The sequence below is a fragment of the Dryobates pubescens genome, chromosome 23 (genome assembly GCF_014839835.1).
Source record: "Dryobates pubescens isolate bDryPub1 chromosome 23, bDryPub1.pri, whole genome shotgun sequence".
In the NCBI taxonomy this organism is placed as follows: domain Eukaryota; kingdom Metazoa; phylum Chordata; class Aves; order Piciformes; family Picidae; genus Dryobates; species Dryobates pubescens.
Window position 1 is genome coordinate 222,427 of NC_071634.1, and position 23,136 is coordinate 245,562.

Genomic DNA, 23,136 nt, shown 5'->3' on the forward strand with positions numbered 1-23,136 from the left:
CTTAGAGCCGGCACTCGCCGGCTGCTGAGGGAAGACAAAAAGGCGGGAGGCGGAAGCGCGCGCCCGAGACGAGAGGGGAGGCGGCGCGCGCCCGAGACGAGAGGGGAGGCGGCGCGCGCCCGAGACGAGAGGGGAGGCGGCGCGCGCCCGAGACGAGAGGGGAGGCGGCGCGCGCCCGAGACGAGAGGGGAGGCGGCGCGCGCCCGAGACGAGAGGGGAGGCGGCGCGCGCCCGAGACGAGAGGGGAGGCGGCGCGCGCCGACTGCGCAGCGGTAGGGCGGGAGCGCGGCTGTGCGACGGCCCCCTCAGCGCGGGCCCCGGGTCCCGACAAGCAGGGGGGTCAGGCGGGGGTCCTTCGTCCTCCACGTCAGCGGCATCTCCGCGTGGCTGTGGGTACGCGGCTCCGTCAGGTGCCCGATAAGGCGGGCGAAGCGTTGTGGGTCTTCAGGATGGTGGATCTTGGAGCGCTCGTACAGGACGCCCGGCAGCGGTTCTCGCAGCTCTTCTACGTGCCGCTTACTGCTCAGGAGCGGGCGAGCTGCGGGGGCGCGGCGGGAGAGCGGGGTCAACGGGGCGGGCCGCGGAGGGGTGGCGTGCGGGAGCGCGAAGGGCCGCGGAAGGTAGCGCAGGGCGCTGCCGTAGCTGAGGGCGCGGTGCGAGGAAACGGACAGCACCTGGGGCGAGCGCGCCCGAGGGCGAGTCAGCTCCCAGGTTACCTGAAACAAACACGGCTGTTGCTACGAGGAGGGCATAGTCGGTCTCTGTCACTTGGAGTTCCCCCATGCTTCTGTAGAAGTGAAACAGTGATGCAAGAAACTCCTCCATTACACCTTAAAAAGGAAAGAAAATAACCATAATGTTACTTCATAGAATCATCAAATAATTTTGGTTAGAAGAGATCTTTCTGATCAAGTCTGACCATTAACCCAGCGCTATCAGGTCACCACTAAACCACGTCCCTCTGCATCCCAACTTTGGGAATGGGGGACTCCACCACTGCCCTGGGAAGCCTGTTCAAAGGCCAGCAAAACAAAACATTCCCAAGTAGCTTGATTCTGAGAACTCTGTTACCTGGGGTAGTAGTGGTAGTTGGACTGTATTCATTGTGAGACCTTTCTGTGGAATAAATGTTCTTGTCAAGGTTTGGCACATGACAACGTGTACCACAATCAGAAAGCCTTACGGGACCTGAAACAAGATAAATGACAGCCAACCTCAATGTGACTTTAAGTATTTGTCTGCATCTCCTTTGCAAATATGTACCTAAAAATGTATGACTTTTTTACCAGATCTGTGCAAACAGGAAAAAGTTGTTCTTTTTGGCATCCAGCACCTCTTTCATTGGTGGCATTCTTATTTGAGTGTCTTAACGCAACACGTGTCATATTAATGACATATAATTAGCTATATTAATAGCTATTGGTATCTTTCCACCTTACCATTTGTTCATTTAGAAATGTCACACTTGGGAGTAATGGAAAGAAAACAGGGATCCAATTAATTTGGGAGGCAGGCACACTATTTTTTTGTAGTAGGGTGTTTGAAAAAGTGGTGTATAGGAGGCACATAGGAATTCCTGGTAGTATTCTCAGTACCACTGTGCTTGAGTAGGAAATTAATTGAGGTTAAGTGAATTAAAGTGCATGGAAGTTGTTCCAAGCTAGTCTTCTACTTAGAGTAGCAGAAAGCTTGCTAGTCAAACTTACTTTCACTTGTTGATGGCTGGCATTCACGAATTCTTTGGTTGTATATTTGGGCAGAGTGCAAAAACATTGCCTCAACTGTCGAGCCTTTCAGCAGTGCAATCTGATCTTCACTAGCTAAACTTTCAAATCCTGCAGGGAAAGATGCATGTTAAGAATCAGTGAATACTGTGGCTGCCTTTAAACCCCCTAACATTCATTGGTAAAATTGTTTTTAACAAATGCCTTCACTGGAAAGGAGAAGCCATAGTTAAAAGAAATATGTACCAAAGACTATTGGTACGTAGGGATCTTTCTTGCTAGTTGGCAGGTTAGACCCAAAAAAAAGTGCAGTTGCCAGTGTCTAGTGTTACAAGATTCACAGGAAGGTAAAAGTAAAAATTTTGGGTTTAGGTAAGACTTCATCCAAAATTCTTTCCTAATGTCTTCTTTATATCACATCCTAATGCTTTATATTTGCTACATTGCTCCTGTGTTCCAGTTTGTGTCTGTTCCCTCTTATCCTATCACTGGCACATTAAAATGTAGTGAATTTAATTTCATGTTCCCTTCTTTAAGGAAAATAGGAGTAAGAGCACCTGGTTAGTCCCTTCTTTGCTGCCTTTTCCTTTGAAGGAACTTCTGGGGGTTTATGAGCATGATAAATTGCAAACTGAACTGGCTTTCAGAGAATGTGTCGGGAAAGTAATTCGCTCAAGATGGTATTCTGAAGTCCATGTACTTTAAAGAAATGTCCCTACTCCATGTTAGAAATGGAAAAGAAATCTCATATCAAGCTTTTGAAGTGAATGCTTCTAACTTGTCCTCATAACAAGGGAATGGTAACCTTGATAGTTAGGGCAGAAAAAATAATCAGTTGAATGAGAGAGTTTTCTTAAAGCCTGTATTTTTCCTGGATTCATGCCATCAGATTCGTCCTCTAAAACAAAGTCACACTAGTCTGTTCTGTTTCCCAAAGGAAGATACTTACCTGGAAGTCTTTTTGTGAAATCCACTAGCACTTGTATATGGACAGCTGCTGTCTCAGAGAGACAGAGAAAACTTGCCTCAGGATTTGCAGTTTCTTGTAGCTGCATGAAAGAGCATTTAGACATCTGATATAACCAAGGTGAAATGCTTAGGATAATACTAACTGATCAATACAGGCCATCTGTTCTGTATATGTACAAACGTCTTTGCTTCCTCAAGGGGAAATGTGTATTTTTGGTGTGCTGCCACAACGTGGTCAAGAAGCTGATGTTCCCCTGGAGTAAGTTCCATCTTCTCTAAGATCTGTTAGAAAAATAAACCAATCAAATGACAATAACTTGTGTGTGCATGTGAAAGATTAAAATAGAAATATTTTAAATAGAAAAACTTCCCTTCTTTTGCAGATCTTGTTGTAGGTGACACGTGCTTACTGTTCAGTCCCTCGTCTTCCAGTTTAACATTGCAAAGAAAACTGCTCTGCTCTTTGAAATTCCTCCTCAGTCGCTTTGACTTGCATTGTCTTTCAGTCAGCAAATCTGCAAAGCACAGCAGTGTGTATCAAGGTATTTCCAAATATATACAATTGGAGATAAACACTTTTATTATTTCGTATAACACAAACCTTTCATCACCGGAGCCATAACCTAGAAGGAACTATGCTTACTGGACAATATGGCAATGTGTTATTTATTAGGGATGTTAGTGCTCAGTATCCACCAACAACCTGGGTCTTGCAGTCTTACGTTGAGCTTGTGGCTCTAAGATACAGCTATGAGAATTTTTCATGCATTATAGAATGGCTTAAGTTGGAAGGGACCTTGGAGATCATCTACTCCAATCTCCTCACCACGGGCAGACACATCTCTGAACTCCATGTGTCTGTTGAAGGTCTTACCCAATCTGGCCTTGAAGTCCCCCAGAAAGGAAGGATCCACAGCTTCCCTGGACAACCTTTTCTAGAGTCTCACCGCCTTGTACTGAAGAACTTCTTAAGATCCAGTCTAAACCCACTCTCCCTCAGCTTCAAACCATTCCCCCTTGTCCTATTGCTAGATTCCTCATTATGAAAAGTCTCTCTGCAGCCTTCCTGTAGGACCCCTTCAGGCATTGGAAGGTAGCTCTAAGGTCCCCCTGGAGTCTTCTCTGGGCTGAACAACCCCAGCTACCTCAGCCTATCCTCATAACAACACTGTACAATCAATTATTATTATTTTCTAAACCCAAAAGCACATCTGATATGCTTACTGCCATCCTGTCAAAGTTCAGGACATAATGCTGTCTCTTTTTAGTAGTTTCTTTTGTTTTCTTGTAATGTCTTTGAATAGCAGTTCTCTTAACTTCAGAAAATACTTCCCAAACATTGGTGGGCTTTGCAGATGAAGCTGCTACAAGTGCTACAGACTTGTCTATGTTTACCCCATATCTGGGCCTAAACTATTGTTCTATTATCCAATGACCCCTTCCCAGTTGGGAAGGAAGACTGGGAAAAGGAGAGGAGACCCATAGATTGAAATGAAAACAGATTTAACGAACCAGCAAAAGCTAATGCTAATATTCATGCAAATACCAAATATGCAGAGCGAATGTACAGTTAAATATTCCTGTAGCTAATTGAAGTTTAGATCAATACCACTGAGGGGTTGACCTTGGAAAAGGTCAAGTAGCTGGCATGGAGGGAGGACTTACGTTCTGCGAGCATTCCCACTGCTTTGCACTTCTTCAGGCGGCATTCCTGACACTTCCTCCGCATGTACATGTCCATCTCACAGTGGCCACTGGTCTTGCACCAATACGCTGCATTTTAGGTTATACTACGGCCAAAGAAGCCTACAGAGAAGGATGAAGTTATGGCTGAGGCAATTTAGGGAGATCTAGATTATAATGGTTTAAAGAATTAAAGTGTCTTTTGAGGTTTTGGGTAGTTGTTTTGGTTTTTTACAATGTAAACATTAGCTTAATTTTAAATGTTGTTTTTCACAACAGTTACATCTTTTGCTTTCTGCCAAATATTGATCACCTTTTTCCTTACCTAATCAAGGCAGCTCCCATATAGCAAGTTAAAATATAAGTGGCAATTAATTATTACTTCTCAGAATCACAGAACGTTAGGGGTTGGAAGGGGCCTCAAAAGATCATCCAGTCCAACCGCCTGCCAGGGCAGGATCACTCTGGGCAGGTCACACAGGAACATATCCAGGTGGGTTTTATTTTATTTTATTAGTAAGTAAAATTAATGACAGTGAAGTAAATATAGAATAAATTGTCATGGGAAAATCAGCACTTGCTTAAATAGACACTGTTCCTGTGAATAATAATTGAAAAAATTAGATACATGAAATACCTGTGTTAAATAGACGCTGGGAAAGCATTTCTTCAGAAAATGTTATAAAAATGTGAGTCTGGGTAAAGGCTTTCTTAGATAAATTAAAGTCCTGTGTAGAAATGTCAGCTTAGAGTGATTAAATCTGTTTGCTTAAATCATAGCTATTCAGCCACAGTCCTGGGTAAGATACAGCTCAGCTTCTCCTCTTACCTTTGCAGCCTTCACAGGTCAGTGCATTGTAGTGATAGCCTGAGGCCTTGTCATCACACACGACACACAGCTCCTCCTGCCCCCTCAGTCTCAAAGAGGAGTGGCTTAATCGTGGCCGGTTTAATCCTTGGTATCCAGCATCATCAATGTGGGGAGCCATGAGAGGGGGTTTGCTCAATTCACAGCTGCTGATAGACTGCCTATCACTGTAGTGAGAGTCCAGGCCATAGGTGCTGTACTGGGACTGAGGAGGTTGTGACTCTAATACTGGAGGAGTGTTGCCTTTTTCAAGCTAATTGCTTGTGGTAGGCAAGACAACCTGGTCCGGGGGGCGGGGTACGGCAGCCAGACCCAGGCTGCTCAGACCATCAGCACACTGACACCAATGTGGTGCATGGCAAATGGCGTTTATTACTGGTTGTTATCACCTTTTATAACCCTGGGGTTACAATGTCACATCCGTCTGCTTACATCATGGCCTGGGTACCATAGGCTATTAGAAAAACCTTATCTTTCCGTCCAGCACGAAATCTTCCGGTCGCCAGTCCCTAGCTATCCAAATTTCCCCCCTCCTTATGCTTAACTAAATTAGTAAAAAAGAAATATAACAATCCTAAAAGCTCTATTCCAGTGTTAGATCCTTCCAGTGTTAGTACCTTATCATAGTCTTAAAAAATATATGTCCTAAATCTACATAAAAAATATAAAACACTCTATGCCTAAATAAAAGGGACTAAAAGAAAATATAAAAAGTCATAAAAATATAATTTCACACAAGAAATATAAGGCACACTAGGCTAGTAGTGTTCAGTGCATAGCTAAAAATAGCTAAAAAGTGCTAACCAGTGCTCTTCTACAACAGTGCATAGCTAAAAATAGCTAAAAAGTGCTAATCAGTGCTTTTCTACAACAAATGGTGAGTTTCTACTAACATAATGTTGACCTTCTCCAAACAGCTCTTGACAAAAGACACAAGCCTGTTCAATATACAAAGTCCAAAAATCAATGCCATCATGATCATTACAATTGGCCCTGCAAGGGTAGATACCAGGGTGGTTAACCACAGAGAATGATTAAACCATGATTCAAACCACCCTTGTTGGGCCTCCCTGTCTTTCTTCCTCTTTTCTAAACCATCTCTGAGTTTGGACATGGAATCTCTAGCAACTCCAGTGTGATCTGCATACACACAGCACTCCTCTCCTAATGCAGCACACACTCCCCCTCGTTGTAAATACATGAGATCCAATCCTCTGCTGTTCTGTAAAACTACTTCCGACATCGATCTCAAGGACTTTTCAAGGGCACTTATCGATTGTTGAATTCTAGCCAAATCTTCATCTACTGCCGCTCTAAGAGCATGAAATTCTTTGCTGTACCAACGAGGTTACTCCAGTGGCTACTCCTGTTCCCCCTAGAGCTATTAACATTGCTATTGTTAGTGCGGTAAAGGGTTCTCCTCTAGACAGGTGGTGGTCCAAAACAGCTTGCATATCATAGATAGACTCTTCAGAGTGATAAAAAATTTTGGGAACTACTGCTACTTGTACACAAAATTCTAAAGTTTCATCAAAATAATCTAAGGCTAAACAAGGTGTAACTCCCACAATGGAACAGACCCACTTAGTGTTTTCAGCTGGTAATAACCATTTTGCAGGTCTTCTGAGCTTATCAGAACCCCTTCCATCATTTATACAGAGTTTTCTCTTCTCAGGAACCTTACCTACACATACCCCTCTCCCTCTCATATGCGTTAACGTTATTCCTTGCCTCTCTATCTTCCATTTACATTGCGCCGGGTTGATATCGTCCGCGTACCGGACAGGTGTTGCTATTCCCACGGCTTCATAAAAAGGTGGCCTTATCCCATAGCACAGCCAACAATGTTCTGTAAGATTTGGGTTTGATCCATTTAACACGAAATAACTAACCTGTATTAATTTCCACAAAGATTCCTCCCCAAAGCTCTCGTCCAAGGCTGGGACAGTTGGAACTACTGTTGTATCTCTTACGTGGTCTGGGGTGCTTATGGTTAGGCTTTTGGTGTTACTCTTAGATTCTACCGTCAAAACTTGGTTAGGACCTACTGGCACAGGATCATTTTCAGTTGGCTCCTTCTTAATAGTAATCAATCCACCTCTGTCCTTCCCTGTTTCAACATACAGAAATCCCCAACTTCTCCCTACAAGCCAACTAGGGTTCTGATATTGGATGACATTCAAGCTCCATGTCTTACAATCCCACACTGCAGTGTGAAATCTTCCCTGTTCATCAAAAGCTTGCTCCACTTGTGGTCTACATCCAACGGGATACTGAGCTACGTTTAAATAAGGGTCGAGGGGCTCTGTAATCCATGTGGGGGCAATTGTCTCACAACCCCAGTATGCACAAAAATAGTGTCCTGGCTGATTACAATATGGTTTTCCAGGGTTGGAGCTAGGACACATGTAAAACGATGGTGATTCTCTGTCACATGCTCCCTTTGCGTTAACTAGCTCACATAGTGTAACCATAAAGCTAGGAGCCCCCACCGTTATTATGGTTCTCACGACCGATCGATCCCCTCAAGACAGTATCCATTTAAATGGTTGATGGGCCTGGTGACTGCGGTAATCTGATTCCACCTGCCCTACAGCAATAGGTGCTAGAATCAAGATCACACAAAGGCATCGCAACCCTGTTTTGCAATGGTTATTCTGCTGTTGTCTGGGTTCTGCAAGTGTTGGTCTCCCAGGCTTGGATGGTGTATCTGCTGGCTCGTCGGGCTCTCCTGGCAGCGGGATACGCGGGTCACGGGGGCGTCCGATGATCCGATCCTGTGAACAGAAACTCACAGTTTTCATTAGTTTTATTCTGAAGATCTGGTTTGATAGACTTAAGTGGACACCATTTAACTCTCCCATCTTTTTTGACTGTGGCATACCCTCGCCCTGTCAGGACTAGTTTCCACCCCTGTTCTCATTCTCCCAGCTCATTCCTAACTGTAACTGATGGACCCTCTTCCATTGCTCGAGTAGCCCAATGTTTTTGGGCAGGGCTATTCACCTTCTCCTGTCTGGGAAATTGGTTCAGTGCTAGCAAAGCAGTTGCCAAGAGGTGTGCCTGGTCTCCTGAGGGAATGGCATTGACAAAGCCTTCTGATTTGGCTAATACCTCCAATTTGGATTTTAAGGTCTGATTTGCTCGTTCCACTATGGCCTGTCCTGTGCTGTTATATGGGATGCCATGTGTGAGGGTGATGCCCCATTCAGAGCAAATGCCCTGGACTGATTTGGACACAAAATTTGGGCCGTTGTCTGTTTTGATCTGTTTAGGGACACCAAGCCATGCCACAGCTGTCAGCCAATGTTGGATGGTTGCTTTGGAATCTGTCTTAAGATGCTGGGTAGCTACGATCACTCTGCTGTAAGTGTCTACAGTGACTGCTAGCCATGCTCAAGGTTTCAGCAGCTGACAAAGTGTGAAGTCCGGCTGCCATAGCTCCGAGGCTTTAAGACCTCTGGGGTTGACTCTGCTGGACCACAGTGGTGCTTTCTGACAATGGGGATATGTAGCCACCACGTGTTTGGCATCAGTGGCTGAGATCCCACATCTCTTTGCTAGTGCTTTAGCTCCAATGTGGAGAGACTCGTGTAGCTGACAGGCATCTCTGAGTGTCCACACTCCTTTTGCAGCGGCATCTGCTTTGTCATTACCTGTTTGGAAGAATCCTTTAATTGGGTTGCGGCTGTTGACATGGATGACTGATATGGTACCTTTTCTAGAAAAGAGTGCTTCTTCCAGCATCAGGGCTGCTGTAGATGTTGGCACGCCAGGGCCTGACATGGCTAAGCAGGGTTTGGCCACAAACATTGAATCAGTAACTATGTTGAGGTGTTCTGTTGGGAACAGTCCGCAGGCTAGTACTACAGCCATCGCTTCTAGCTGTTGGACTGAAAGGGCACAGTCAGTCATTTTGGTGCAGTGCCACTCCTCACCTGACTGCCATACTGCTGCTGCAGTTGAGGTTGTTGAAGATGCATCTGTGAAGACTGTTGCTCCCGGTTGGGGTCGGTCCATGACCTTCTGTGGGAGGTCGATGTCGACCACTGCTAGCATTTGAGTCCACGGGGGCTTTGCAGCGTACTGGACTTCTCCACCAAATCTGACAAGGGCTATGGCTAGGTACTCTGACATCGCCACTGATTGTGTTGGGAGCTGTTTGCGGAAGGGTAGATATATCCTGGTGGGTTCAATGCCTAGATGTCTCAGGGCAAGTTTTCTGCCTTTCATGATGAGGTTACCGAGGCACTCGACTCCTGGAGAGAATGCACGTGACGGTTTTCCCAGGACTATCCACTGTATTGGTTGAGCTTTATCGGGCGGGCCTTGGGCTAGTGCCCCTACTCCCCCACCCTCTGTGAAATATACAGACAGATCGAGTGGTGCGTCCGGGTTCCACCTGGCTAGTGTGCATGATGATACCTGTTGCTCGATGAAGTCAAGGGAGGTCATTGCTTCCATTGTCAGGGTTTTTTGTTCCCATGGGTTCTTTGTTTTTAGAAGATCATACAGGGGGGGCCATGGTTTCAGGAGGGATCAGGACAATGTTACGGAGCCACTGCAAGGATCCCAGTAGCTGTTGTGCATCATGGAGTGTTTTGATGTCCCGACAGATTTTTACTTGGGGGGGGTTACGTGAGAGCTTGTGATTCCCACCCCCAAAAAAGCTCACACATGGCCCTCTTTTTGATTTTTGCACTCGCGATTTCAAACCCATTTGCTTTGAGAGTCTCTGAGACTGTTGACACCAGCAGGTCTACCTGGCTTCCTGACGGTGCAGCGATCAGAATGTCATCCATATATTGAATGATGGTCGCAGTTGGATCACTGCTCCGGACCGGTGCCAACGCCTGATCCACTGTGATCTGGCAGATGGTGGGCGAGTTGACCATTTCTTGAGGCAGCACTTTCCACTGGAAGTGTAGGTTGGGACACTGGCTGTTTGGGAACATGACAGAAAAAGCAAACCGCTCCCTGTCCTCCTCATGCAGGGGTATTGAAAAGAAACAGTCCTTAATATCAACAAACAGCACAAGTTGTCCTTCTGGGATCATAGAGTTCATAGGCAACAGTGTTTGAACAGGTCCCATTGGTTGGATTCTCTTATTTACCTCACGCAGGTCATGAAGGAGGTGAAAACCCTCGCCAGATCGTTTGGGTATTACAAAAACTGGGGTGTTCCATGGGCTGGTGGAAGGCTCTATGTGACCTTGTTGTAACTCATGGTCAATTATCTCAAGAAGAGCATCCATTTGAGGCTTGGATAGGGGCCACTGCTCGACCCACACTGGGTTGGACGATTTCCACGTCAATCTGATTGGTAGGAGTGGGTACACAGCAGTGGCCCCTATGATAAATTTGCCACCTTGACCTTTAGCAAAGCTAGAGCGTCCCTCCCCAGCAGGGGAATGGCACACAACAGGACATATGGAAAAAGGGTGATGGTTTTCTCCGGTCCCTTTTCAGTGTGGAGTGTAATTGCTACCAATTGGGTGCTCTTCCAGGCTCGGGATACTCCCCCAACTCCACCCACCATGGGGGCTTTTTCCAATTTCCAATGTGGGGGCCAATTCGCTTCAGGGATGACTGTAATATCTGCTCCAGTATCAATCAGAAAGGGAACACTAATGGTGATGTCATGTGGGACGTTGTAGAGGGAGCAAGTTCCCCACACTACTGGTGGACTGTTGCATTTTACTGCCAGGACCACCCTGGGGTCTCGCCACCAAGGGGTGGTTCCTGCTGTCCCTGAAATGTAGGCAGGTTTGTCTGGGCTGCCAGTTGGGCCATCGGCTGGGCTATTGGTTGGGCCATATAGCTGTCTGTTTCCCTCGGGGGCAACGGGTTTGTAAATGCCTTGCCCTGTCCAGGGTTGGCATAGTTGGGCCGCCCCATATTCCAAGTGGGAGGGGGCTGTGTGCGGCCCAGATACCCCCTCCCCCTCCCATTTCCCTGAACCTTGGATCTACACTCTTTAGCAAAATGTCCCTTCTTTCTGCAGGTCCAACATGGTCCCCTGAACTGGTTTCTGCGTGGTGGGGGGGGTAACATTGATGGGTCCTCTGGCTGAGGGCAGTTTGTCACAACATGGCCTGTCTGGCCGCATTTAAAACATGCCATTACATTGGCCATTGCGGCCATTGCCGCCTGGATCGGGGCCAAATGTTCTTCTTTTACAACATGCTTAATCATGTCTGCAAGGGTCTCCCCTGCTGGCAGTGATCGTAAGATTTCTCTGGTTACTGAGGTGCTCTGCTGGCGTATGCATTCTGCTATGAGCGGGCCTTTGGCCTCTGCGGGCAGGTCTGAGGAATCGATAGCTGCATGGAGGCGATCCACAAACCGCGTGAAGCTCTCACTTTCCTCCTGCCTTATTGGGGACCATGGCGATGGCTTGGCAATGGCCATAGAGACTGTGCAAATAGCTTCTCTAGCTGTACTGGTAGTTGCCATAACTTCAGGGGCTCACAGGCCTTGAGCCTGTGCCTGGGGGGTAACCATTGTTGGATCTGTACCCATTAGTTGCTGCAGGTTAGAACCGTGGAGCGGGTGGTCTGGCCCAGTTATTCTGGCTAGCTGCCTTGCACAGTTATCCTCCCACTCTTGTTTAAAAATGATCATCCCTGCCCCATCAAAAATCATTCTGCAGGCTTGCTTTATATCAAATGGAAGCATGTCATCTCCCCCAAAAAACTCCATCTATGAGAGTGGACACCATGGCAGAATTAATCCCTTTGTCTGCAATTGCTTTAACAATCGCCTGCACATCCTTGGGATTTACTGGTGAGTAGACCCTTTGACCCCCGTCTACCACCCAGACCGGGAATGCTAGGTTATCAGCGGGAGTCCAGTCAGCACATGTCATCTTTATTTTTCTCCAATCAGTGAGGGGAAGTTTTTCCTCGTTATGGATGGGGATGTTTTGTTTTTTCACTCTGCCTATCTCTGTTTCCTCCTCTTCTGAACTATACTCTGATGAGTACCACTGGTACCAGCTGATGTCTGATACTTTCCACGAGCCAGAGCTCGACTGACTAGTTATGCTTCAGCCCCGCTTGCTACCGCTGGTATCTGATCCAGAGTCAGAACTTGACTGACTAGTTGCTTCCGGGTCTCTGTGCCATTTAGTTGTGCTCCAGCCCCACCTAATTCCCTTGTGGGTGGGCTGTTCCCTCCCCCTTGGGCCATCCTGCCTCCTGTTTGGGCTCTGGTCCCACCCACACCCCTTGCAAGCGGGTCGGTCCTTCCCTCTTGGCTTGCCCCGCCTCCCGCTTGGCGGAGTGTTGGCTTTCCACCCCTCGTTCACGCCCCGGTTCCACCCACTTCTCCTGCAGACAGGCCACTCCCCCCATTTTGGCTCACCCCCACCACTTTCCCCCTTCTCGTTCTCCTCCCCCTCCCTCTTGTGCGCGCTTGTTAGCTGTAACGCCTCTTCTCTTTTCTCGCTCCAGGCATCCTCGCCCTGCCCTTCCCTTTGTCTGTCAGTGCCATCTCCGGGTGCATAAGGCGGTGGCCTCGCCCCAGCTTCAGCGCTTCTAGCTTCCTCCACTAACTCACCCCAGGAAGGCAGGGCGTGCCCCTGTTTGTCCTTAAAAGGGCTGGCGCTTGGGGACAGAGGAGGTGGGTGTTTTGGGGATGAAGGGGGTGTGCCACTTTCCTGCAGTTGTTCGAACTCTGCAGAATCGTCTCCATCTGGGAGGCTCTGAGTCTGCGTAGCTGCCCCGACTCCCACCTTTGGGGTAGCCCTCAAATACTCCCTTGCTGCTTTCCAGGTTTCCTGTTTTTGCATGGCTTTCTGTAAAGCCTGCTCAACCCTCCCCCATGACTTAAGATTTTTCCCACATCTTGAAAACTTTGTCTCCTTGGCAAGCGCTTTAGTGTACTTCTCCCACACCTGCGGGTGGAGAATATCCACCGGCTGGTCAATGACCCCAAGTTGTAAAAGTCTCGCCACAGCAAGAGTAAAATCTTTAGATTTACAATCAATACCCCACTGCCTGTGCAATTCTGATACAACCTGCAGAAGGGTCTCCATTCTCGTTGGTTCCAGGGAATTTGACTCTTCGCAAGGCGACCATCACAGGGGTTCCCCTCCCTCTGTTGGTCCTTGAGAACTTATATCCTCAATTCCTTGCTGGTCCTGGGGGCATCCCCCCTGCAGCAGTGGACTTCTCCTCTCGAATCCAAGCATTTTCCCGGGTTTCGGCGCCACTTGTTGCCTTTTTCAAGCTAATTGCTTGTGGTAGGCAAGACGACCTGGTCCGGGGGGGGGGGGTGGCGGGGTACGGCAGCCAGACCCAGGCTACTCAGACCATCAGCACACTGACACCAATGTGGTGGATGGCAAATGGCGTTTATTACTGGTTGTTATCACCTTTTATAACCCTGGGGTTACAATGTCACATCCGTCTGCTTACATCATGGCTTGGGTACCATATGCTATTAGAAAAACCTTATCTTTCTGTCCAGCACGAAATCTTCCGGTCGCCGGTCCCTAGCTATCCACAGAGGAGGGATCTGAACTATGGAGTATTGGCAGGAAGGTGCAGTCTGAAAATCGGTGTCTTGCAGCTGATAGTTGATGTGCTCTGGTAAAACATCTACATACACAAGAAATTGAAAATTAAGTAAAAACCTGACATCAGCTACTTGAAAGTTTTACAGTGTTTTACAGACTGAATATTTAATCATAAATAATAGAGGAACACATTTTCAGAAGGGAAGTCTGATGTTTTCTTGTAAAATAATATACCTGATATGTTTTTAAGTAGAATCTTAGATGTAGTAAAAATGGCCTGGTCACACTTTGGGCAGTGTTGTGTGGGTGCTTGTAAAGACAAATGAAGAAAATGATGGGAATTCCCACAGCTGTCCATTCTACTGTACTCTTCACAATATGAAATTTTGCTTTACTCACCATAGTACTGTATGGGCTCAGGAAGACAATACCCATCAGGGACAGTGATAAACGTGTTAGCCATGTTCTGTTCCCAGCTGCACTGTTGTGGTCACTTTGTTGTATGACTGAGGTTTAAGAAGGTCTCAGTCTGGAGAGGAAAAGAGACTCAGTTCTTTTGAATATTCCCCTGTTGTGAAATTAGAGGCACAAACAAGGCCAAAATATCAACAGCTAGACTATTGATTACATAAATAAAGTGGATGGATCAGAAGGGAAGAGAGAGAGAGAGAAAATAGGGAGAGAAGAGAGAGAAGAGGAAAGGAATTATTTTACCACACCCCTTACCCCCCCCAAGACAGTTTGAGTCTGTGGAGGAAAGGTGCTGCAGGAGATGTTGGGTCTGTAGAGAAAGGGTGCTGAGGCTTTGGCTGTGGTCCTCTGGGCAGTCTCTTCAGCTCCATGAGTTGCAGCAGGCGGAACTTAGGGCACAGAGAGAGGGTTCCAGGCTCCATGATAATGTCTCTGTCATTTTTCCTTTCCTGGTATTCTCTCCGTTTTCCTTCTCAGCAGCATTGTCCTTCTCCTGTGTTTTTCTTCATCTGTGGTTTTGGTTCTGTGTTTTTCTTCTGTGTTTTTGGTTCTGTGTTTTTCTTCTTCTGAGCCAGTGGTTGCTCAAGTCTTTTATACAGTTTTTTAGTCCTTAGGTATGTGTCCAAGTATTGTCTCTCAGGAAATCAGGGGCCAGGTGGTGAATCCATTGTCCCACCATCCTCCCTTTCCGGGGTGCCTGATGGGTCTTGTCTTATGCATATTCCCAAGGGTGGCCTCAGTCCATTGTTGTGAGGCCAGCTGTGGTCCAGTGAGCAATGTTATCTTTGCACCTTCCCAAGAGTCGTTACCCAGTGGCTCTGCCCAATACACATCAACTATTGTCTAGGCAAGCATCGAAGGTGTGCACCTCGCACTAGAGCAGGTTGCTCACAGCCACATCCAGCGTGGTCTTCAAAACCTCCAGGGATGAGGCTTCCACCACCTCCCTGGGCAACCTCTTGCAGTGTCTCACTACCCTAATGGGGAAGAACTTCTTCCTCACATCCAATCTGAATCTACCCATTTCTAGTTTTGCTCCATTCCCCCCAGTCCTATCACTCCCTGACACCCTAAAAAGTCCCTTCCCAGCTTTCCTATAGCCCACTCCAGATACTGGAAGGCCACAAGAAGGTCTCCTTGGAGCCTTCTCCTCTCCAGACTGCACAACCCCAGCTCTCTCAGTCTCCACCACAGAGCAGCTCCAGCCCTCTACTCATCCTTATGGCTCTTCTCTGGACACCTTCCAGCACCTCCAGATCCAGATGTCCAGGAGTCCAGAACTGGACACAGTACTCCAGGCATGGCCTTTTTAAGCCTGGGTTTATTAGAGATGGAGATAAAATTGAGCATTAAACCCCTCAGTGCTACCCTAGGTAAGGCAGCAAATAGCAGGAACAGACTGAATACCTGCAAACTTCATCAGGGTGCTCTTGACCCCAATATCCAGATCACTCGTGAAGATATAAAACAGGCTTGGGCCCAATATTTATCCCTGAGGGACTCCACTTGTGCCTGGCTGCTAGTTTGAAACAGAGCTTATGCCCACCCTGTAGCCTGTCTGCCAGTTCCCCACCCTCTGCACACAACTGCACTGTTGATTTGCAGCATTGTCATATGAGAAGACCTCACCTGGAGTACTGTGTCCAGTTCTGGGCCTCCCAGAACAAGGCAGACATGGAGTGGGTCCAGAGGAGTGCCACGAGGGTGGTCATAGGGCTGGACCATCTCTATATGGGGATAGGCTGAGAGAATTGGGGACATTCAGCCTGGAGAGCAGGTGGCTCCAGGGAGACATTTCAGTGTCTAAAGGGCACCTACAGGAAGGCTGGGGAAGGACTGTTTAGAAGGACTTGGAGTGATAAGACGAGGAGCAATGGTTTGAAACCCGAGGAGGAGAGATTTAGGTTGGACATAAGAAGTTCTGAAGTTCTTTAGAGAGAGAGTGGTAAAATACTGCAACAGGCTGCCTAGGGCTGTGGTTGAGGCCCTGTCCCTGAAGTCATTCAAGATCAAACTCAATGTGGCCCTGGGCAGCCTGCTATAGTTGGAGGTGTCCCTGCTGGCTGCAGGGGGTTTGGACAAGATGATCTTTGAGGGTCCCTTCCATCCTGATGCAGTCCGTGACTGTGAATAGACAAGAAGAGGACCACAGAGATGCAGAAGCCTGCAGTTCCAACTGCTTGTGCAGGTGTGTTCATCTGTAGGTAAACCTGCTTTCTTTTTTAAGTTAAAAAAAATTATCTCAGGTGCTATTAGAAGGACCAATCATTTCTGCATGGTCTGGCTCAATGGTTTGTCCAAATGAATGGTTGCACTCAAGGATCTTAATAGGTTCTCTGACTCTGTGAACTTAGCAGCAGCTGTTTACAGAGTGCCCCTGAAGCACTCCAGGAGCCTGTCTGGTCTAATAGCCTACCTCTGATCCCAGCCATCTCGGAGAAAAGATCAAAAAGCAAACTGTTGTGAATAAGATGCCCAGAGGAAGAATTCATCAATTGTTGACTGTCTGGGGCTTTGGAGCATGGCAGCTCCTGCAGCTTTTGAAAGTCTTTTCTCTCACCTAACCTGGGCTGTTGCTTGTTGTTTGTAGAAACCTCTCGTCCTTTGACGACTCTTTCTGGAAGCTTGCTCTCCTTGTGCACCCTGCAAAACTAGCATTCCTGTAGTTCAGAAGATTTCTTTTTCATGCTTAATCAAACATCTCTTGTCCCTTAGTGTAGTTCTTCTACCCAATTCGGGGGCCATCGGGTGAGGAATGAAGGAAGGAGCCCTGTTGCTGTATAGCAATGAGAAATGCAGAGGGCAGAGAATACATAGAATACATAGAATAAACCAGGTTGGAAGAGACCTTCAAGATCATCGCGTCCAACCCATCAACCAATCCAACACCACCCAAACAACTAACCCACGGCACCAAGCACCCTGTCAAGACTTCTCCTAAAAACCTCCAGTGATGGCGACTCCACCACCTCCCCAGGCAGCCCATTCCAATGTGCAATCACTCTTTCTGTATAGAACTTTTTTCTAACATCCAGCCTGAACCTCCCCTGGCGCAGCCTGAGCCTGAGACTGTGTCCTCTTGTTCTGGTACTGCTTGCCTGGGAGAAGAGACCAACATCCGTCTGTCTGAATCTCAGAAGTCCTCCCAGAAATCCTTTATTGCTGCACTGTAGAATCCCCAGCAGTACAGATTCTAAGAGTCCCACTTACAGCTGAAGTCCTGGAAGCCCTTAACAGACAAGGCAGCTAACAGAAGTCCTGAGCATATCCCCAGCAGCATCCCAACACCAAAGCCCAAGCCAGGAGTAGCTAACTAACAGAAGCAGAAGTCCCTAGCAGCCCTAACCCCCCCAAGCTGTCCCTAACCTAGGACCCTAACCCAAGTGACTATAGCTCAGAGTGGCTGTGTTTTATACTCTCTGTTATCAATCCTATAACCAGTAAACCTCAACCACACATCTAAGCTAAAATCTGTTCCCAGTGAGAGGTGGCAGCATGTCAAGGAGGTGGCTTTTGCAGCATGTTCCAATCCCAGGGTGCCAAGGTGAGGATCTTGTTCTTAGCACCCATGGAATGTGATTGTTTTGCTCTAGGCAGTGTGCTAAGGAATTGGTCAGCTAAAGAATCCTGCACTCTGCAGGCATCCAGCAGCTGCCCTCAGAACAGTGGCTGCAACACTTCGGAACAGTTGATAGAAAAGCTGGAGGTACTGTTCAAATTTTATGCCTTGTACTGGGCATCTCTAAGTGAGGGATGTGGATAAAAGGGATCCAGAGTGGTCCTGGTCTTTTCAGTCCTTTTGTTTTGTTGTTTGTGGGGTTTTTTTTGTTGTTTTGGGTTTTTGTTGTGGTTGGTTGGTTACTACAACTGTTTCTAGAAAGATTTCATCCTTATTTATTTCACCCTTCCCTTCTGCTTTCATTCCTGCAATACTGTGTCCAGTTTGGGGCTCCCCAGTTCCAGAGAGAGAGAGACCTGCTGCAGAGAGTCCAAGGGAGAGCCACAAAGATGATTAGAGGACTTGAGCATCTCCCCTGTGAAGGGAGACTGAGAGCCCCAGGGCTGTTTAATCTGGAGAGGAGAAGGCTGAGAGGGATCTGATCAATGTCTATCAACAGCTGAGGGCTGGGGAGCAAGTGGAGGGGGGCAAGCTCTTGTGGGTGGTGTACAGCAATAAGCCAAGGACCAGTGGAGACAAACTTGAACAGAAAAGGTTTCAGCTCAACATGAGGAGAAACTTCTTTCCAGTGAGGGTGACAGATGCCTGGAGCAGGCTGCCCAGAGAGGTTGTGGAGTCTCCTTCTCTGGAGACTTTCCAGCCCTGTCTGGATGCATTCCTGTGCAGACTGCCCTGGGTGATCCTGCTTTTGGCAGAGGGGTTGGACTGGATGATCTGTGCAGGTCCCTTCCAAAATTTAATGTACTGTGATACTTGCCTTTTTCTCTTGTATCTGAATCCCTTTACATGTGTCTTTAAGCCATCATTTCTAGACCATTCTAACAAGGGGGCTTGCTTGTACTCTACAGACAAGGCTGGATGTGGGAATAACTTCAGCACAGTGGACAATAAATCTACAGCCCAGAGTGTGGAAGGGATTATCATGAGTGCCATGTTCAAGTCGCTCATCACTCGCTGTGCTTCCACCATACATGAGCTGCACAGCCCAGAAAACCTGGTAAGCACTTGAGGTCATGTCAGCAAAGTTACCTTTTCACTTGAGTGTCACCAGCAAGGCTTTACAGTGAAAAATTAATTCCAATAGCCAAACCCCTCGAGTGTAGCAAGCTGTGCAGTCCTAGCTGAAACATGAGGCTGGAACAATCCTCACTGTCAATACAGGCTGGGGGAGGAGGGGATAGAAAGCAGCCCTGAGGAAAAGGACTTGGGGGTGCTGATGGATGAGAAGCTGGACATGAGCAGGCAGTGTGAGCTTGCAGCACAGAAGGCCAATGGCAGCCTGGGCTGCATCCAAAGCAGCATTGCCAGCAGAGCCAGAGAGGTAATTCTGCCACTTTGCTCTGCTCTGCTGAGACCTCACCTGCAGTGCTGTGTGCAGGTCTGGAGCCCTCAATACAGGAAGGACATGGACCTGACATAGCAGGTTCAGAGGAAGGCCATGGAAATGATATGGGGTTCAAGCAGCTCTCTATGAGGACAGGCTGAGGGAGCTGGGGGTGTTCAGCCTGATAGGCTTTAAGTCACCTTTTCAGCTCCCTCATTTTGCATCTTTTTTACTCACTGATACCTCTACATCTGCTGAAGCCCACTGCAGAACACTTTCCTGAACAGTAATGCTCCTCATTGTCTGCTGCTTCTGAGTGCACTAAAAGGAGTGTTCAGCTTTTGATCCCAGCTCTCTCAGTCCACTTTTGCAGCAGGTGTGGTTCTTTTATGGATCCCCCAAATCAAACCAAGAAGGAAGTGAGTAGTTGGTTTGGGAAAAACACTTGAATTTGTTTTACAGGAGGAAAAGTTGGAAATATAGAAAAGGAGGAAGAACTAAGCAAAAAGAATTACCACCATGGATCCAGCTGATCCTGAAGGTCTTAATGGGTGGGGAAGCTTATAGCAGCAAAGGCTGAATTGTTGGAGTCTTTGGATCCGGATGAGGCCTTGCTGCTTGATAAGTGGAAGCTTTGAACTCTCCCTGTTGCCTCTGGGGTTTTATACCTTTCCCAACTCCACAGGCCATCACTCTGACCCATTCAGCTGGGCACATTTGACTGCTGTCAGCACTGGTCACCTACGCCAGTCTTGGTCTCATGGTAACGCTCCTGAGAGCAGAACTTGTGGCCTTGTCTGGTTATCAGCTGCTATTGCCACAGAACTTGTGGTAATGGTGTGACAGATGCCTTGGGAAACTGCTGTGTCAGTCACCTTTTGAGAGTCCGGTCCATGAGGAGGTCCACCAAGACTTGTCCCAGTGAATCCCAGCATCCACTGGCTATCAGCAAGGAGTTTGTGGTCTTGTAGATAAGAGATTCCCCTAGAGATAATGGTGTGAAGGCAAACAGTGAGGATGTGAGTCCTGGTTACAGGGGGATCCAGTGTCAGCACAGGGCTTGTGGTCCTCTGAGACCACAGTGTGAAACATTTTGGGGAGGTGAACAATGCTGAGGCAGTCAGAAGGAGACAAACTGAACTCCTTACAGCACCTGGCTCAGATTTTTCAGCAGAGAGAATTAGGGGACAGTAGCTGTTAGCACAGTCTGGACTGTAGCATTGCCTGACTCCAGTCTGCTGCATTCCCAAGTCCTGCAGTTTGCCCAAGTTCAAGCACCAAGTGCTGGAGCTCAGGTGCCTCCCTCTGTCCCTTAGAGGCAGCAGTAGCTGGATGGGCAGCAAGAGCAGTTGTGAGTGTGTTTGTGTGGAGGGTGACAGAGGTGCTAGGGAGGCTGTCACTGCTGGGAAGCTGAGCCAGCTCACCTGCTGTGATTGGAGGCTCACAATGGTGTAAAACATTTTGGAGAGGTAAACAATGTTGAGTCAATTAGAGGAAGACAAACTGAACTCCTTACCCCAGCCAGAGAGCAAAACCCTGTACAGGGCCAGGGTGTGGGACAAGTGCTGGGGGAAGGAACTGCTGAAGTACCTTACAAACTGCTGCTTCTCACCACCACCCCACCTGCTGCTTGCTGAATTCATTGCCCTGCATGGTGTTTTGCTGCCCAGGGCTTGTACTGCGACATCCGGCAGCTGGTGCAGTTCATCAAGGAAGCTCACGGCAACGTCTTCCGGAGGGTGGCGCTCAGGGCCCTGCTGGACAGCACCGGGAAGCTGATTCCGGGGAAGAAAACAGAGGAAATGGAGCAGGAGCTGAAACCTTCTGGGAGCAAGAGGTGAGTGTCTGGGAGGAAGAAGGCAAATGACTGATTTGCACATGGCCGTATGGCTACTTGCACTCAGTACAGACTAGGGGAGGAAGGGATAGAAAGCAGCCCTGTGGGAAAGGGACTTGGGGATGCTGGTGGATGAGAAGCTGGACATGAGCAGGCAGCTCAGAAAGCCAGTGGCAGCCTGAGTTGCATCCAAAGCAGTGTTCCCAGCAGATCCAGAGAGGTGATTCTGACACTTTGTTCTGCTCCGCTGAGACCTCACCTGCAGTGCTGTGTGCAGGTCTGGAGCCCTCAACACAGGAAGGACATGGACCTGATGGAGAGGGGCTGGAGTAGCCCTGCTAGGAGGACAGGCTGAGGGAGCTGGGGGTGTTCAGCCTGGAGAAGAGAAGGGTCCAGGGAGACCTAAGAGCAACCTTCCAGGACCTGAAGGGGGCTACAAGAAGGCTGCAGAGAGACTGTTCACAAAGGCCTGCAGGGACAGGACCAGGGGCAATGGCTTCAAACTAGAGCAGAGCAGATGTAGATTGGATGTTAGGAACAAGTTCTGCACCATGAGGGTGCTGGAACACTGGAAGAGGTTGCCCAGGGAGGTGGTTGAAGCCCCCTCCCTGGAGATATTCAAGGTGAGGCTGGACAGGGCTCTGGGCAACCTGATCTAGTTGGGAATGTCCCTGCTGACTGCAGAGGGGATTGGGCTGGATGAGCTTTGGAGGCCCATTCTGGCCTGGACCATGCTATGATTCTCTAAGTCCAAGGGCTTGTGCCTTTTATCTTGCATCGAATACATACATAGAATAAACCAGGTTGGAAGAGACCTTCAAGATCATCGTGTCCAACCCATCAACCAATCCAACACCACCTAAACAACTAACCCACGGCACCAAGCACCCCATCAAGTCTTCTCCTGAAAACCTCCAATGATGTCAACTCCACCACCTCCCCAGGCAGCCCATTCCAATGTGCAATCACTCTCTCTGTATAGAACTTTTTCCTAACATCTAGCCTGAACCTCCCCTGGTGCAGCCAGTGTTGATAGCCTATGTCAGGTCCTGATGTACAGAACTGTGCTGTGACAGAAGTCTCCTTCAAAATTTAATCAGATGAGACAATAATAGATTTGCAGCAAAAAGGGTTGACTCTCTCATGCAGGAGGCCTAAGAGAATGATGCAGTGGAAACACTGATAGAAGGAAACATAAGAAGAGGTAAAATCACAGACTCACAGAACTGTCAGGTTTGGAAGGGACCTCAAGGATCGTCCAGTTCCAACCCCCTGCCATGGGCTGGGACACCTCACACTAGAGCAACTTGCTCACAGCCACATCCAGCCTGGCCTTCAAAACCTCCAGGGATGAGGCTTCAACCACCTCCCTGGGCAACCTCTTCCAGTGTTTCAGCAGCAGCTTCAGTGGGTAGGACAGCAAGGACCATCTCTTTGGGTGGTATGGGAAACATGCTGAGTCTCTTCAGAGCTGCTGATAACATCCAGCATTCAATGCTACCCAGCCTGGTTTGCGTGGAGATTATCAACTGCCAGCACAGGAGATTTGGCAATAGCCGATAGCACCAAAGGCATAAGGAGTGTGTTAATGCCTCAGAGATGTCCTCACAGCTATTCTCCATTCTTTCTTTATACTTCTAGGGGATGAGTCTATTAATTTCCAGCTTCCAAGTTGTTGCTGAGGGCCATTCATCCTTCACTGCCTCCCAAGAGCTAGTCCATTCCTGACCTGTCTTGGGGCTGTGCTCTCTGAGGATTATTTCATTTCCCTTATCAGCAAAGAATCTTTTCTTAATCAACCTGCTGTTAAGCATTGGTACATTTGAAATGTCTGTTGTCCAAAGAATTAAGAATTTTGGAACCTTTCATAAATGGCCACTGGTCCCTGAGTAACTTTGAACAAGTCATTTAACTTCTCCATGCCTCTGAACATCCATCTGTGATGCACTCTCTGAAGACACTGCTTGCACAGGGGCCCAGAGCTCTTCATTATGTATTCTCCTGCACCAACTGACCCTTGCTGAGACTACAAGGATGACACAAAGCCCTTTACTGCCCTG

General features: G+C 47.9%; 1 protein-coding gene across 1 annotated transcript; it reads right to left on the reverse strand.

The window, feature by feature from the left end:
- Position 1: 1 nt before the first annotated feature.
- On the reverse strand, positions 2 to 14,270 carry LOC104304646 (bile acid receptor-like). Its single transcript, XM_054172062.1, is given in 12 exon segments — positions 2 to 262; positions 330 to 538; positions 717 to 830; positions 1,072 to 1,188; positions 1,707 to 1,835; positions 2,674 to 2,773; positions 2,871 to 2,971; positions 3,065 to 3,208; positions 4,359 to 4,499; positions 5,206 to 5,481; positions 13,761 to 13,847; positions 14,165 to 14,270. Coding segments are annotated over 12 exon segments (1,743 nt in total). The 5' UTR covers positions 14,229 to 14,270.
- Between the last annotated feature and the right edge of the window lie 8,866 nt (positions 14,271 to 23,136).